The sequence below is a fragment of the Oncorhynchus keta genome, unplaced genomic scaffold, assembly GCF_023373465.1.
Source record: "Oncorhynchus keta strain PuntledgeMale-10-30-2019 unplaced genomic scaffold, Oket_V2 Un_contig_753_pilon_pilon, whole genome shotgun sequence".
Lineage (NCBI taxonomy): Eukaryota > Metazoa > Chordata > Actinopteri > Salmoniformes > Salmonidae > Oncorhynchus > Oncorhynchus keta.
Genome location: NW_026289522.1, coordinates 157,705 through 174,527, shown reverse-complemented (window position 1 = coordinate 174,527; position 16,823 = coordinate 157,705). Strand labels below are relative to the sequence as shown.

Here is a 16,823-nt window from a genome sequence, read left to right as displayed (position 1 = left end):
TCAGTGTTGGTTTTTCCACATGTAACTACGTTTTCTCACTGTGTGTGTGTGTGTGTGTGTGTGTGTGTACTTTACAAAAGTAGACTACTTTGTAAAGTGTGTTGTGCACTTGATGTGATTTGTTGCATTGTGGGTTCTAGGACAAATAGTGTGAAGTCCCATGTTTTCTCATTGTTTGGCGTTGTCTATTATTTCATGTAAGCAGCTGTTTTTTTTATTTTGTAAATATTGTAAACATGACAGGTCATACAGCGACGTAACATTTGAACAATGTTGCACAGATGTTTTAAGATATTAAAAACTGGTCACTCCTACTTGAATTATTTGGCATTTTAGTGCACTCTTATTGAACCTTTTCAGTATTGATACACGTGATACTGTTTTAAACGCTCATGCACATCCAATCACATTCTATCAAAAGGAATTTAAATATATTGCAATCAGTTGCAGGTAGTAGTTTTTTTTACATTGATGGGCAATAGAATTTCAGATTTGAAACGATTAATTTCCTTTAGAGTTAAACACTGACCTCTAGCTGTTATTTCGAGCAGCGAGATGCTGGGCTCCAGGCCAGAGGGAGGGGGGAGGAGGAAGGGGAGTGGTGCTGATGCTGATGCAGTGTGGAAGAGAAGAGCGCAGAGCAACGTGCAGTACGATGCGGGGGTTTCTCAACTCCGCGGCACTCGTCTCTTCTGAAGGACAGGCTTATCCCTTTGTAAATTATATTTTTGTAGGATTTTTATAATTGTTTCATCCAAGACTGTCTCCGGACCAATAATTTGCATTCTGATCGGAATCTGTCTCAACTAAATGCCCGTGGCGTAGCGAAATAGGGGCACTTTGAGTGAAGGACGCGTTGGTTTACTTACAATCATTCAACAGATAAAAACCATCCGCGGATCAAAGTTGATCTGGATATCTGCTTGCCTGGATAGAACGCAGCCATGGCGGATGCTGCAGCCGAATACGGCGTGAAAGTAATGTGCCGATTCAGGCCACTAAATGAATCCGAAATAACAAGAGGAGACAAATACATCCCCAAATTCAAAGAAGACGACACCGTGGTTATAACTGTAAGTGCTGCATCTAATAGTTAATTTATCTGCTGAATATAACTTTGCTTGTGTAGGTCTATTGTTGTCACAACTAGACGACTCAAACACGAGCAACACGCGCAGAGGCAATGTGCAATGCAGTGAGCATTTGCAACAGAGAGCGTCCACTGTATTGGCAGTCATTACACGCAGCACATTGGATTGTAGCCTATGGATTTTTGTTTTAAAAAAGATGTATGTGGCAACTTCCACAAGCAGAGCATTTGTTGGTCGCCTACATGTTTTGATTGTGTTGCGCTGTCGCTATCTCCAGCTGCAGCTGATGGCCTGAGAATTGTTGTCAGACAGGGACCCGGGGCTGTTGCCAGAGAGAGACAGGGACCCGGTGGCTGTTGCCAAAGAGACAGATTGTACTTTGACACTGCTGTTATGCGGTATTCACTCTGCTGAGGTGGCAGATTCCAGGTGGCCAACATACTGTCCTTCTCTGTCACCTGTGTTCTGAATGGAAGCACTCATAATAGGAAAATAAACACCATATAAGGCATTTCCTCTCATACACGCAGTTTTACCTTTGAACGTTTTGATTGGATCTAATAGGATTTATTTAATGTTACCAGTTTAAAAGTGGCAAGCCTGTTAAATGGATTACAGTACAGTAGTCGGATGACTGGCTTGGCTTGAATGATTCTTCAAGTTCAGGTTTTCAGCTAGTGGCAAGGGAGTCATACACTTTCCCAGCCTTACGCTGTGTGTGCCCATCACCTGCCCAATCAAGATACATTTGTATATGTATGTATGTATTTGGACATCCCTTCCAAATAATGGATTCAGCTATTTCAGCCGCACCTGTTGCTGACAGGTGTATAAAATCGAACACACAGCCGTGCAATCTCCATAGACAAACATTGGCAGTAGAATATGGCCTTACTGAAGAGCTCAGTGACTTTCAACGTGGCACCATCATAGGATGCCACCTTTCCGACAAGTCAGTTGGTCAAATGTCTTCCCTAGTGGAGCTGCCCCGGTCAACTGTAAGTGCTTTTACTGTGAAGTGGAAACATCTATGAGCAACAGCAGCTCAGCCGCGAAGTGGTAGGCCACACAAGCTATCAGAACGGAACCGCTGAAGCGAGCAGCCGCACACAAGCCTAAGATCAACATCTGCAATGCCATGCCTCGGCTGGAGTGGTGTAAAGCTCGCCGCCACTAGACTCTGGAGCAGTGGAAATGCGTTCTCTGGGGTGATGAATCGCGCTTCACCATCTGGCAGCACGACTGACAAATCTGGGTTTGGCGGATGCCAGGAGAACACTACCTGCCCGAATGCATAGTGCCAACTGTAAAGTTTGGTGGAGGAGGAATTATGGTCTGGGGCTGTTTTTCATGCATCGGACTAGGTCCCTTAGTTCCATTGAAGGAAAATCTTAACGCTACAGCATACAATGACATTCTAGATGATCCTTTGCTTCCAACTTTGTTGCAGCAGTTTGGGGAAGGTCCTTTCCTGTTTCAGCAAGACAATGCCACCGTGCACAAAGCAAGGTCGATACAGAAATGGTTTGTTGAGATTGTGTGGAAGAACGTGACTGGCTTGCACAGTGCCCTGACCTCAACCCCGTCAAACACCTTTGGGATTAATTGAAACGCTGACTGTGAGCCAGTCCTATTCACCCAACATCAGTGCCCGACCTCACTAATGCTCTTGTGGCTGAATAAAAGAAAATCCCCGCCGCAATGTTCCAACATCTAGTGGAAAACCTTCCCAGAAGAGTGGAGAGGCTGTTACAGCAGTAATGTTCCAACATCTAGTGGAAAACCTTCCCAGAAGAGTGGAGAGGCTGTTACAGCAGTAATGTTCCAACATCTAGTGGAAAACCTTCCCAGAAGAGTGGAGAGGCTGTTACAGCAGTAATGTTCCAACATCTAGTGGAAAACCTTCCCAGAAGAGTGGAGAGGCTGTTACAGCAGTAATGTTCCAACATCTAGTGGAAAACCTTCCCAGAAGAGTGGAGAGGCTGTTACAGCAGTAATGTTCCAACATCTAGTGGAAAACCTTCCCAGAAGAGTGGAGAGGCTGTTACAGCAGTAATGTTCCAACATCTAGTGGAAAACCTTCCCAGAAGAGTGGAGAGGCTGTTACAGCAGTAATGTTCCAACATCTAGTGGAAAACCTTCCCAGAAGAGTGGAGAGGCTGTTACAGCAGTAATGTTCCAACATATGTCAGTGTGTGGAGTGTGTGTTGTTAAGCAGTAATGTTACCACATATTTACCCAGAAGAGTGGAAAAGCAGTAATGTTCCAACATTCCCCCAGTAGGCTTGCTAGCTGTTAGAAGAGTGGAGCTCAGCTGCTGAGGCTGTTACAGCAGTAATGTTCCAACATCTAGTGGAAAACCTTCCCAGAAGAGTGGAGAGGCTGTTACAGCAGTAAAGGGGGGAACAATTCCATATTAATGCCCATGAATTTGGAATAAGACGCTCGACGAGCAAGTGTCGACATAGATTCTTGCAAAACATCTAGATAAGAGCTAAAGGTCTTATTTTGCATGCTCATGGGCAGCATCTTACAGAAGGCCTACAGAGTTCTCATCACAATAGCTTGTCTGTAAACAGTATCTCGTCATTAAGCTCCTCCCCTTGCTCAACACCCGTTCAGTGTTCATGTATTATGCATAAGGTTGCCTGCCATCATAATAAAACATTGTGTCAGTGTGTGTGTGTGTGTGTGTGTGTGTGTGTGTGTGTTAAGGAAGTACACTGTATACCACATATTTACCTAATATAATATGAAATTGAGGCCTAATGCAGTTGTGTATTATGAAGGCCAATGAGATCTCACATCAATCACTTTAGTTCCAGAGAAAGAACAGAAGCCTCTGTTTAAAGCAGTAGGCCTGCTAGCTGTTACAGACATCAATGCATTCTTCTGCAGCCTGCAGATAGCTCAGCTGGTACAGACATCTCCTCAGTCTCCTGTAGTCTACAGACAGACAGCTCAGCTGCTGACAGGCTGGTTGTCTTGTGTTGTGTCCGTCCCCATAGACCAGGCTAGATCGTGTTGATTAAACCTGCTGCTTGTAGCTCTATTGTAATTGTCTCACAAGCTCTGCAATTGATTATTAATTATCATTCACGAGCTCTGGTATTGATGATTGATTACCATTCACAAGCTCTGCTATTGAATATTTATTTCCATTTACAAACTCCGCTATTGATTACCATTCACAAGCTCTGGTTTTGATGATTGATTACCATTCACAAGCTCTGCTATTGAATATTTATTACCATTCACATAGTGTTAGAGAGAAAGTATGAGGTGGTATTTACCCATTACCTCTTTCCCATAGAGCTCTGTAATCACTGTGCATTTTGTCTGTTCTGGACAGGGTAAACCGTATGTCTTTGACCGCGTCCTGCCTCCCAATACAGCCCAGGAGCAGGTCTACGATGCCTGTGCCAAACAGATTGTTAAAGGTAGGTTAACCCCAAACAGATTGTTAAAGGTAGGTTAACCCCAAACATATTGTTGAAAGTAGGTTAACCCCAAACAGGTTGTTGAAGGTAGGTTAACGCCAGACATATTGTTGAAGGTAGGTTAACCCCAAACAGGTTGTTGAAGGTAGGTTAACCCCAGAAAAATTGTTAAAGGTAGGCTAACCCCAGACATATTGTTGAAGGTAGGCTAACCCCAGACATATTGTTGAAAGTAGGTAACCCCAGACAGATAGTTGAAGGTAGGCTAACCCCAGACATATTGTTGAAAGTAGGTAACCCCAGACAGATAGTTGAAAGATGCTAACCCCAGACAGATAGTTGAAGGTAGGCTAACCCCAGACAGATTGTTGAAGGTAGGCTAACCCCAGACAGATTGTTGAAGGTAGGCTAACCCCAGACAGATTGTTGAAGGTAGGCTAACCCCAGACAGATTGTTGAAGGTAGGCTAACCCCAGACAGATTGTTGAAGGTAGGCTAACCCCAGACAGATTGTTGAAGGAGGCTAACCCCAGACAGATAAGGAGGCTAACCCCAGACAGATTGTTGAAGGTAGGCCCCAGACAGATTGTTGAAAGTAGGTAACCCCAGACAGATTGTTGAAGGATGCTAACCCCAGACAGATTGTTGAAGGTAGGCTAACCCCAGACAGATTGTTGAAGGTAGGCTAACCCCAGACAGATTGTTGAAGGTAGGCTAACCCCAGACAGATTGTTGAAGGTAGGCTAACCCCAGACAGATTGTTGAAGGTAGGCTAACCCCAGACAGATTGTTGAAGGTAGGCTAACCCCAGACAGATTGTTGAAGGTAGGCTAACCCCAGACAGATTGTTGAAGGTAGGCTAACCCCAGACAGATTGTTGAAGGTAGGCTAACCCCAGACAGATTGTTGAAGGTAGGCTAACCCCAGACAGATTGTTGAAGGATGCTAACCCCAGATTGTTGAAGGTAGGCTAACCCCAGACAGATTGTTGAAGATTGTTGAAGGTAGGCTAACCCCAGACAGATTGTTGAAGGTAGGCTAACCCCAGACAGATTGTTGAAGGTAGGCTAACCCCAGACAGATTGTTGAAGGTAGGCTAACCCCAGACAGATTGTTGAAGGTAGGCTAACCCCAGACAGATTGTTGAAGGTAGGCTAACCCCAGACAGATTGTTGAAGGTAGGCTAACCCCAGACAGATTGTTGAAGGTAGGCTAACCCCAGACAGATTGTTGAAGGTAGGCTAACCCCAGACAGATTGTTGAAGGATGCTAACCCCAGACAGATTGTTGAAGGATGCTAACCCCAGACAGATTGTTGAAGGTAGGCTAACCCCAGACAGATTGTTGAAGGTAGGCTAACCCCAGACAGATTGTTGAAGGTAGGCTAACCCCAGACAGATTGTTGAAGGTAGCTAGACAGATTGTTGAAGGAAGGTAGGCTAACCCCAGACAGATTGTTGAAGGTAGGCTAACCCCAGACAGATTGTTGAAGGTAGGCTAACCCCAGACAGATTGTTGAAGGTAGGCTAACCCCAGACAGATTGTTGAAGGTAGGCTAACCCCAGACAGATTGTTGAAGGTAGGCTAACCCCAGACAGATTGTTGAAGGTAGGCTAACCCCAGACAGATTGTTGAAAGTAGGCTAACCCCAGACAGATTGTTGAAGGTAGGCTAACCCCAGACAGATTGTTGAAGGATGCTAACCCCAGACAGATTATTGAAGGTAGGCTAACCCCAGACAGATTGTTGAAGGTAGGCTAACCTCAGCTGGTGAGTCCTTCCCCTTGTAGAATAAGTGTTAATATGACTGATCCACATTCCTTGTGTATGTGTGGTGTCCGGTGGGTTGGTGAAAAAACACCACACAGCAAAAGTACACATTTCTGGACAAATAAAGTTGAACTGTATTGTATTCACACAGACGTCCTTGGAGGATACAATGGAACCATCTTTGCCTATGGACAGACCTCCTCGGGGAAGACCCACACCATGGAGGTCAGCCTGATTCTCTGTAGTAATGGCACCTGCCTAAATGAACAGAGACAGGAAAGATATGATCTAAAGGCAGCCTATATGTTGTAGGTACAGTAGGCCCTGAGAACACGGTACCAAGACGACTGAACAGACTATTCTCAGACAGTCCAGCAGAGAGCCTTCTGACATGATGTTTCACTGGAAGTCAGTCCAGCCTTTCTAAGAGCAGTAAAACACATCAGATCAGTTAGGGTGGCAGACATACATTGTTTAATTTCACCACTCTCTGAGACTGAATTGATTTAGGGTGAGATTATGGTTCTGTAGTGTGGGTGATTTAAAGAACTGGACCACCAACGCTTTAGGTTGCATTTATCCTCGAGCAGTTAATGGCTTTATAAAGTGGCAGTTGTTTCTTCTTCACTGAACAGCAAGGATCAGCTAAAGCCAGCAGTAGATAGAGAACAGCATATAGAACAGCTGCTTCTTGGGGGTATAGATGTCTATTATATAGAACCACTGTAGATATTCAGTGTATATAGAACAGGTTGTCTATACGGGATGTTCCCCGCACCCCAGACTATTTAGTGATAATAATCAGTATTGAGTGTGGTGTAATGTATTGTTCCTCATCGCAGGGCAAGCTCCACGACCCCCAGCTGATGGGCATCATCCCACGCATCGCTCACGACATCTTCGATCACATCTACTCCATGGACGAGAACCTCGAGTTCCACATCAAGGTATTCCATTGTTAAATTCAACTGTATTTATTCCCTCAGGGCCCAATAAGAAAGACATTCAACAAGTATCAAATCAAATCAATATCAACAAGATGTCTGGTCATCAAAATGTTTTTGTTTTTTAAGTGAATAAATCCAGAGGTTAAACAGTTTGTCAGTCTCCATCCCTTCCAGTATTCTCATTTTGATACCTACACACCTGGAACAGATACTATTTGGTATCAAGGACCTTTAAGGAGCGCAGACGGCCTCCTACCATTTCTATGGTCATCAAAATGTACCCTGTATTGATTCCTGTTTTCTTGTGCAGGTCTCGTATTTTGAGATCTACCTGGACAAGATCCGAGACTTACTAGATGGTAAGAAGAACTTGTGTTGGATGGACTTCAAAGAGAATTCTTTTGAAGATGAACAGAGATAATTTTAGACAGGTCATAATGGGGTAGCCTAGTGGTTAAGAGCGTTGAGCCAGTAACCGAATGGTCACTGGTTCAAATCCCCGAGGCGGCAAGGTGGAAAAATCTGGCGTTCTACTCTTGAACAAGGCAGAACAAGACAGCAACTGCTCTCCGGGTGCCGATGACATGGATGTCGATTAAGGCAGCCCCCCCCACCTCTCTGATTCAGACACATTTCAGTTGAATGCATTCAGTTGTACAACTGACTAGCTATCCTTTCCTAATGACTCGTTTCCCTCTTTTCCAGTGTCGAAGACCAACCTGGCTGTGCATGAGGACAAGAACAGAGTTCCCTATGTCAAGGTGAGCAGAACAGATGGTTAGGTAACACATGTCAAGGTGAGCAGAACAGATGGTTAGGTAACACATGTCAAGGTGAGCAGAACAGATGGTTAGGTAACACATGTCAAGGTGAGCAGAACAGATGGTTAGGTAACACATGTCAAGGTGAGCAGAACAGATGGTTAGGTAACACATGTCAAGGTGAGCAGTACAGATGGTTAGGTAACACATGTCAAGGTGAGCAGTACAGATGGTTAGGTAACACATGTCAAGGTGAGCAGTACAGATGGTTAGGTAACACATGTCAAGGTGAGCAGAACAGATGGTTAGGTAACACATGTCAAGGTGAGCAGAACAGATGGTTAGGTAACACATGTCAAGGTGAGCAGAACAGATGGTTAGGTAACACATGTCAAGGTGAGCAGAACAGATGGTTAGGTAACACATGTCAAGGTGAGCAGAACAGATGGTTAGGTAACACATGTCAAGGTGAGCAGAACAGATGGTTAGGTAACACATGTCAAGGTGAGCAGAACAGATGGTTAGGTAACACATGTCAAGGTGAGCAGAACAGATGGTTAGGTAACACATGTCAAGGTGAGCAGAACAGATGGTTAGGTAACACATGTCAAGGTGAGCAGTACAGATGGTTAGGTAACACATGTCAAGGTGAGCAGTACAGATGGTTAGGTAACAGGTTAGGTAACACATGTCAAGGTGAGCAGATGGTTAGGTAACACATGTCAAGGTGAGCAGAACAGATGGTTAGGTAACACATGTCAAGGTGAGCAGTACAGATGGTTAGGTAACACATGTCAAGGTGAGTGAGCAGAACAGATGGTTAGGTAACACATGTCAAGGTGAGCAGAACAGATGGTTAGGTAACACATGTCAAGGTGAGCAGAACAGATGGTTAGGTAACACATGTCAAGGTGAGCAGAACAGATGGTTAGGTAACACATGTCAAGGTGAGCAGATGGTTAGGTAACACATGTCAAGGTGAGCAGAACAGATGGTTAGGTAACACATGTCAAGGTGAGCAGAACAGATGGTTAGGTAACACATGTCAAGGTGAGCAGAACAGATGGTTAGGTAACACATGTCAAGGTGAGCAGAACAGATGGTTAGGTAACACATGTCAAGGTGAGCAGAACAGATGGTTAGGTAACACATGTCAAGGTGAGAACAGATGGTTACAGATGGTTAGGTAACACATGTCAAGGTGAGCAGAACAGATGGTTAGGTAACACATGTCAAGGTGAGCAGAACAGATGGTTAGGTAACACATGTCAAGGTGAGCAGAACAGATGGTTAGGTAACACATGTCAAGGTGAGCAGTACAGATGGTTAGGTAACACATTCTGCAGGTGTATAATGCTATATTTCTTGTCATCAGCATGTATCAGCCTATATAATGTTATACGGCTGCCTCCCGAGTGGCGCAGCGGTCTAAGGCACTGCAACACAGTGCTAGAGGCGTCACTACAGACTCGGGTTTGATCCCGGGCTGTATCACAACTGTCCGTTGTCGGGAGTCCCATAGGGCGGCGCACAATTGGCCGAGCGTCGTCCGGGTTAGGGGAGGGTTTGGCCGGGTTAGGCTGTCATTTTAAATAATAATTTGTTCTTAACTGACTTGCCTAGTTAATTGTTCAAATAAAAAAATGTTATAGAAATCATAAAAGGCACCAACCTGTTAAAGCTGTGATGTGATCCTGTCCCAGGGTTGTACAGAACGCTTTGTGTCCAGTCCAGAGGAAGTCATGGATGTCATCGATGAGGGAAAGGCCAACCGGCACGTGGCTGTGACAAGTATGTTGTGTCTCTTCTATCAATCAATCACATTTATTTATGAAGCCCTTCTTAGATAAACAGTTGTCAAAGTGTTTAACACTATCCCGGCCTGCAAGCAGATGCACAGAGGCCAGGAAACACTTCCTAGAAGGGTGTATCATTGCTACTATAATATATACTACTTCTATAATATATACTTCTTCAATAATATATACCTCTTCTGTAAGATATACTTCTTCTATAATATATACTTTAATTAGACATACTTATTTGATAAGATATACTTCTATAATATATACTTCTTCTAAAATATATACTTATTTTATAATATATACTTCTTCAATAAGATATACTTCTATTAGATATACTTCTTCTATAATATATACTTCTACTATAATATATACTTCTTCAATAATATATAGTTCTTCAATAATATATACTTCTTCTATAATATATACTTATAAAAAAATATACTTATTTTATAATATATACTTCTTCAATAAGATATACTTATTAGATATACTTCTATTAGATATACTTCTTCTATAATATATATGTTTCTATAATATATACTTCAATTAGACTTACTTATTTGATAAGATATACTTCTATAATATACTTATTCTAAAATATATACTTCTTCTATAATACATACTTATTTTATAATATATACTTCTTCAATAAGATATAATTATTCTATTAGATATACTTCTATTAGATATACCTCTTCTATAATATATACTTCTACGATAATATATACTTCTTCAATAATAAATACTTCTTCTATAATATATACTTATTTTATAAGGTATACTTCTTCTACAATATATACTTCTTCAAAAATATATATACCTCTTCTATAATATATACTTCTTCTATAATATATACTTCTATAATGTATACTTCTTCTATAATATATACTTCTTCTATAATGTATACTTCTTCTATAATATATACCTCTTCTATAATATATACTTCTTCAATAATATATACTTCTTCTATAATATATACTTCTTCTATAATATATACTTCTTCTATAATATATACTTCTTCTATAATATATACTTCTATAATATATACCTCTTCTATAATATATACTTCTTCAATAATATATACTTCTTCTATAATATATACTTCTTCTATAATATATACTTCTTCTATAATATATACTTCTTCTATAATATATACTTCTATAATATATACTTCTTCTATAATGTATACTTTCTATAATATATACTTCTTCTATAATATATACTTCTTCTATAATATATACTTCTTCTATAATATATACTTCTTCAATAATATATACTTCTTCTATAATATATACTTCTTCTATAATATATACTTCTTCTTAATATATACTATAATATATACTTCTTCTATAATATATACTTCTATAATATATACTTCTTCTATAATGTATACTTCTTCTATAATATATACCTCTTCTATAATATATACTTCTTCAATAATATATACTTCTTCTATAATATATACTTCTTCTATAATATATACTTCTTCTATAATATATACTTCTTCTATAATATATACTTCTATAATATATAGTATTTTGTCCTGTTCATAGACATGAATGAGCACAGTTCCAGAAGCCACAGCATCTTCCTGATCAACATCAAACAAGAGAATGTGGAAACAGAGAAGAAACTGTCAGGGAAGTTATACCTGGTGGATCTGGCTGGGAGTGAGAAGGTAAATCAGTCTGATGGTAAAGGAGTTATACCTGGTGGATCTGGCTGGGAGTGAGAAGGTAAATCAGTCTGATGGTAAAGGAGTTATACCTGGTGGATCTGGCTGGGAGTGAGAAGGTAAATCAGTCTGATGGTAAAGGAGTTATACCTGGTGGATCTGGCTGGGAGTGAGAAGGTAAATCAGTCTGATGGTAAAGGAGTTATACCTGGTGGATCTGGCTGGGAGTGAGAAGGTAAATCAGTCTGATGGTAAAGGAGTTATACCTGGTGGATCTGGCTGGGAGTGAGAAGGTAAATCAGTCTGATGGTAAAGGAGTTATACCTGGTGGATCTGGCTGGGAGTGAGAAGGTAAATCAGTCTGATGGTAAAGGAGTTATACCTGGTGGATCTGGCTGGGAGTGAGAAGGTAAATCAGTCTGATGGTAAAGGAGTTATACCTGGTGGATCTGGCTGGGAGTGAGAAGGTAAATCAGTCTGATGGTAAAGGAGTTATACCTGGTGGATCTGGCTGGGAGTGAGAAGGTAAATCAGTCTGATGGTAAAGGAGTTATACCTGGTGGATCTGGCTGGGAGTGAGAAGGTAAATCAGTCTGATGGTAAAGGCAGACCCCAACAAACCACCATAACTTGTGTTAGAACTGTTTATAACTTGTCATAACTGTGTTATAACTCTAGGCTTGATCTGATGAAGAGGCCAATGAACCACCATAACTTGTGTTAGAACTGTTTATAACTGTGTTATAACTCTAGGCTTGTCTGATGAAGAGGCCAATGAACCACCATAACTTGTGTTAGAACTGTTTATAACTGTGTTATAACTCTAGGCTTGTCTGATGAAGAGGCCAATGAACCACCATAACTTGTTAGAACTGCATACCTGTGTTATAACTATAACTGTGCTATTATTGTGTTATAAGGTGTCATAACTCCCAGCTTGTCAGTCAGGTGTAAGATGCTGAAGACAGATTCCAAACAAACTAATTGTGTTATGACTGTTATAACTGTTTTATAAGGTGTTATAACTCCAGACCTGTCAGTTAGAAGATGCTGCTGCATTGTGTGGCCTCTCTCCCCTGCTGACAGTCGTTTCTCTCTCTGTTTGTCTCTTTAAGGTCAGTAAGACAGGTGCTGAAGGAGCCGTGTTGGACGAAGCTAAAAATATCAATAAGTCCCTCTCTGCTCTGGGGAATGTCATCTCTGCTCTGGCTGAGGGGACAGTGAGTTCTCTCTATGTATCTTACCCTTCTCTCTTTTAATATAGGGACATCAGCAGGGATTACTGAATACTTTGCATATGTGACATTGAAATTGTGTAAAAACAATTAACCAAAATGTGCTTTTGCTGAAAAAAAGTTTTGCGTCAGCAGTGAGGTCATGTTTTTATTCTGATCTGGTCCTGATGGCTGACTGGTTATCTATGAGACTGACTGGTTATCTATGAGACTGTCTGGTTATCTATGAGACTGTCTGGTTATCTATGAGACTGTCTGGTTATCTATGAGACTGACTGGTTATCTATGAGACTGTCTGGTTATCTATGAGACTGACTGGTTATCTATGAGACTGACTGGTTATCTATGAGACTGTCTGGTTATCTATGAGACTGTCTGGTTATCTATGAGACTGACTGGTTATCTATGAGACTGACTGGTTATCTATGAGACTGACTGGTTATCTATGAGGCTGATCTGGTTGAAAGGCCCTGATGACTGACTGGTTATCTATGAGACTGACTGGTTATCTATGAGACTGTCTGGTTATCTATGAGACTGACTGGTTATCTATGAGACTGACTGGTTATCTGACTGGTTATCTATGAGACTGACTGGTTATCTATGAGGCTGTCTGTTGAAAGGCTGACTGATGGCTGACTGGTTATCTATGAGGCTGTCTGGTTATCCCTGATGGCTGACTGGTTATCTATGAGACTGACTGGTTATCTATGAGACTGACTGGTTATCTATGAGACTGACTGGTTATCTAGGCTGTCTGTTGAAAGGCCTATGGCTGACTGGTTATCTATGAGACTGACTGGTTATCTATGAGACTGTCTGGTTATCTATGAGACTGTCTGGACTGACTGGTTATCTATGAGGCTGTCTGTTGAAAGGCCCTGATGGCTGACTGGTTACCTATGAGACTGACTGGTTATCTATGAGACTGGTTATCTATGAGGCTGTCTGTTGAAAGGCCCTGATGGCTGACTGGTTATCTATGAGACTGACTGGTTATCTATGAGACTGGTTATCTATGAGGCTGTCTGTTGAAAGGCCCTGATGGCTGACTGGTTATCTATGAGACTGACTGGTTATCTATGAGACTGACTAGTTATCTATGAGACTGACTGGTTATCTATGGTTATCTATGAGACTGACTGGTTATCTGATGAGACTGACTGGTTATCTATGAGACTGACTGGTTATCTATGAGACTGACTGGTTATCTATGAGGCTGTCTGTTGAAAGGCCCTGATGGCTGACTGATGAGCTGACTGGTTATCTATGAGACTGACTGGTTATCTATGAGACTGACTGGTTATCTATGAGACTGACTGGTTATCTATGAGGCTGTCTGTTGAAAGGCCCTGATGGCTGACTGGTTATCTATGAGACTGACTGGTTATCTATGAGACTGACTGGTTATCTATGAGACTGACTGGTTATCTATGAGGCTGTCTGCTGAAAGGCCCTGATGGCTGACTGGTTATCTATGAGACTGACTGGTTATCTATGAGACTGACTGGTTATCTATGAGACTGACTGGTTATCTATGAGACTGACTGGTTATCTATGAGACTGACTGGTTATCTATGAGACTGACTGGTTATCTATGAGGCTGTCTGTTGAAAGGTCCTGATGACTGACTGGTTATCTATGAGACTGAATGGTTATCTATGAGACTGACTGGTTATCTATGAGACTGACTGGTTATCTATGAGGCTGACTGGTTATCTATGAGACTGACTGGTTATCTATGAGGCTGACTGGTTATCTATGAGACTGACTGGTTATCTATGAGGCTGACTGGTTATCTATGAGACTGACTGGTTATCTATGAGGCTGTCTGTTGAAAGGCCCTGATGGCTGACTGGTTATCTATGAGACTGACTGGTTATCTATGAGACTGACTGGTTATCTATGAGACTGACTGGTTATCTATGAGACTGACTGGTTATCTATGAGACTGACTGGTTATCTATGAGGCTGTCTGGTTATCTAGGCCCTGATGGCTGACTGGTTATCTATGAGACTGACTGATGGCTGACTGGTTATCTATGAGGCTGTTATCCCTGATGGCTGACTGGTTATCTATGAGACTGACTGGTTATCTATGAGACTGACTGGTTATCTATGAGACTGACTGGTTATCTATGAGACTGTCTGGTTATCTATGAGACTGACTGGTTATCTATGAGACTGACTGGTTATCTATGAGACTGACTGGTTATCTATGAGACTGACTGGTTATCTATGAGACTGTCTGTTGAAAGGCCCTGATGGCTGACTGGTTATCTATGAGGCTGTCTATTGAAAGGCCCTGATGGCTGACTGGTTATCTATGAGACTGACTGGTTATCTATGAGACTGACTAGTTATCTATGAGGCTGTCTGGTTATCTATGATGGCTGACTGGTTATCTATGAGCTGACTGGTTATCTATGAGACTGACTGGTTATCTATGAGGCTGACTGGTTATCTATGAGGCTGTCTGGTTATCTATGAGGCTGACTGGTTATCTATGAGGCTGACTGGTTATCTATGAGGCTGTCTGTTGAAAGGCCCTGATGGCTGACTGGTTATCTATGAGACTGTCTGGTTATCTATGAGGCTGATGGTGACTGGTTATCTATGAGACTGGCTATGAGGGTTATCTATGAGGCTGTCTGTTGAAAGGCCCTGATGGCTGACTGGTTATCTATGAGATCTGACTGGTTATCTATGAGACTGACTGGTTATCTATGAGGCTGTCTGTTAAAGGCCCTGATGGCTGACTGGTTATCTATGAGACTGTCTGGTTATCTATGAGACTGACTGTTATCTATGAAAGGCCCTGATGGCTGACTGGTTATCTATGAGACTGACTGGTTATCTATGAGACTGTCTGACTGAAAGGCCCTGATGGCTGACTGGTTATCTATGAGACTGACTGGTTATCTATGAGGCTGACTGGTTATCTATGAGGCTGTCTGCTGAAAGGCCCTGATGGCTGACTGGTTATCTGACTGGTTATCTATGAGACTGACTGGTTATCTATGAGACTGATGGAGACTGACTGGTTATCTATGAGACTGATTGGTTATCTATGAGACTGACTGGTTATCTATGAGGCTGTCTGTTGAAAGGTCCTGATGACTGACTGGTTATCTATGAGACTGACTGGTTATCTATGAGACTGAATGGTTATCTATGAGACTGACTGGTTATCTATGAGGCTGACTGGTTATCTATGAGACTGACTGGTTATCTATGAGGCTGTCTGCTGAAAGGCCCTAATGGGTAAATAATGTGTTGTTTGTTTTCAGAAAAGCCACGTCCCGTACAGGGACAGCAAGATGACCCGTATCCTGCAGGACTCTCTAGGGGGGAACTGTAGGACCACCATCATCATCTGTGCATCTCCCTCCATCTACAACGAGTGTGAGACCAAGTCTACCCTCATGTTCGGACAGAGGTGGGTCAGCACCTCTCTACAGTTTACCTGGTCTAGTGGCAGACTGTTAACATAAGTCTACCATGTTGGGACAGAGGTGGGTCAGCACCTCTCTACAGTTTACCTGGTCTAGTGGCAGACTGTTAACATAAGTCTACCCTGTTGGGACAGAGGTGGGTCAGCACCTCTCTACAGTTTACCTGGTCTAGTGGCAGACTGTTAACATAAGTCTACCCTGTTGGGACAGAGGTGGGTCAGCACCTCTCTACAGTTTACCTGGTCTAGTGGCAGACTGTTAACATAAGTCTACCCTGTTGGGACAGAGGTGGGTCAGCACCTCTCTACAGTTTACCTGGTCTAGTGGCAGACTGTTAACATAAGTCTACCCTGTTGGGACAGAGGTGGGTCAGCACCTCTCTACAGTTTACCTGGTCTAGTGGCAGACTGTTAACATAAGTCTACCCTGTTGGGACAGAGGTGGGTCAGCACCTCTACAGTTTACCTGGTCTAGTGGCAGACTGTTAACATAAGTCTACCCTGTTGGGACAGAGGTGGGTCAGCACCTCTCTACAGTTTACCTGGTCTAGTGGCAGACTGTTAACATAAGTCTACCCTGTTGGGACAGAGGTGGGTCAGCACCTCTCTACAGTTTACCTGGTCTAGTGGCAGACTGTTAACATA

At 42.2% G+C, this 16,823-nt stretch overlaps 1 protein-coding gene across 1 annotated transcript in view; it reads left to right on the top strand.

Moving 5' to 3' along the window:
• Positions 1–599: 599 nt before the first annotated feature.
• LOC118383662 (kinesin heavy chain-like) overlaps positions 600–16,823 on the top strand; it is a 35,070-nt gene continuing 18,846 nt past the window's right edge. Inside the window, exons 1-10 of the mRNA XM_052511795.1 lie at positions 600–1,073; positions 4,444–4,531; positions 6,453–6,526; positions 7,144–7,248; positions 7,559–7,607; positions 7,954–8,009; positions 9,713–9,800; positions 11,368–11,492; positions 12,605–12,709; positions 16,015–16,163. Of these exons, the coding sequence (XP_052367755.1) occupies positions 945–1,073; positions 4,444–4,531; positions 6,453–6,526; positions 7,144–7,248; positions 7,559–7,607; positions 7,954–8,009; positions 9,713–9,800; positions 11,368–11,492; positions 12,605–12,709; positions 16,015–16,163 (968 nt within the window). The 5' untranslated portion in view covers positions 600–944. The remainder of the gene's footprint in view (positions 1,074–4,443; positions 4,532–6,452; positions 6,527–7,143; positions 7,249–7,558; positions 7,608–7,953; positions 8,010–9,712; positions 9,801–11,367; positions 11,493–12,604; positions 12,710–16,014; positions 16,164–16,823) is intronic.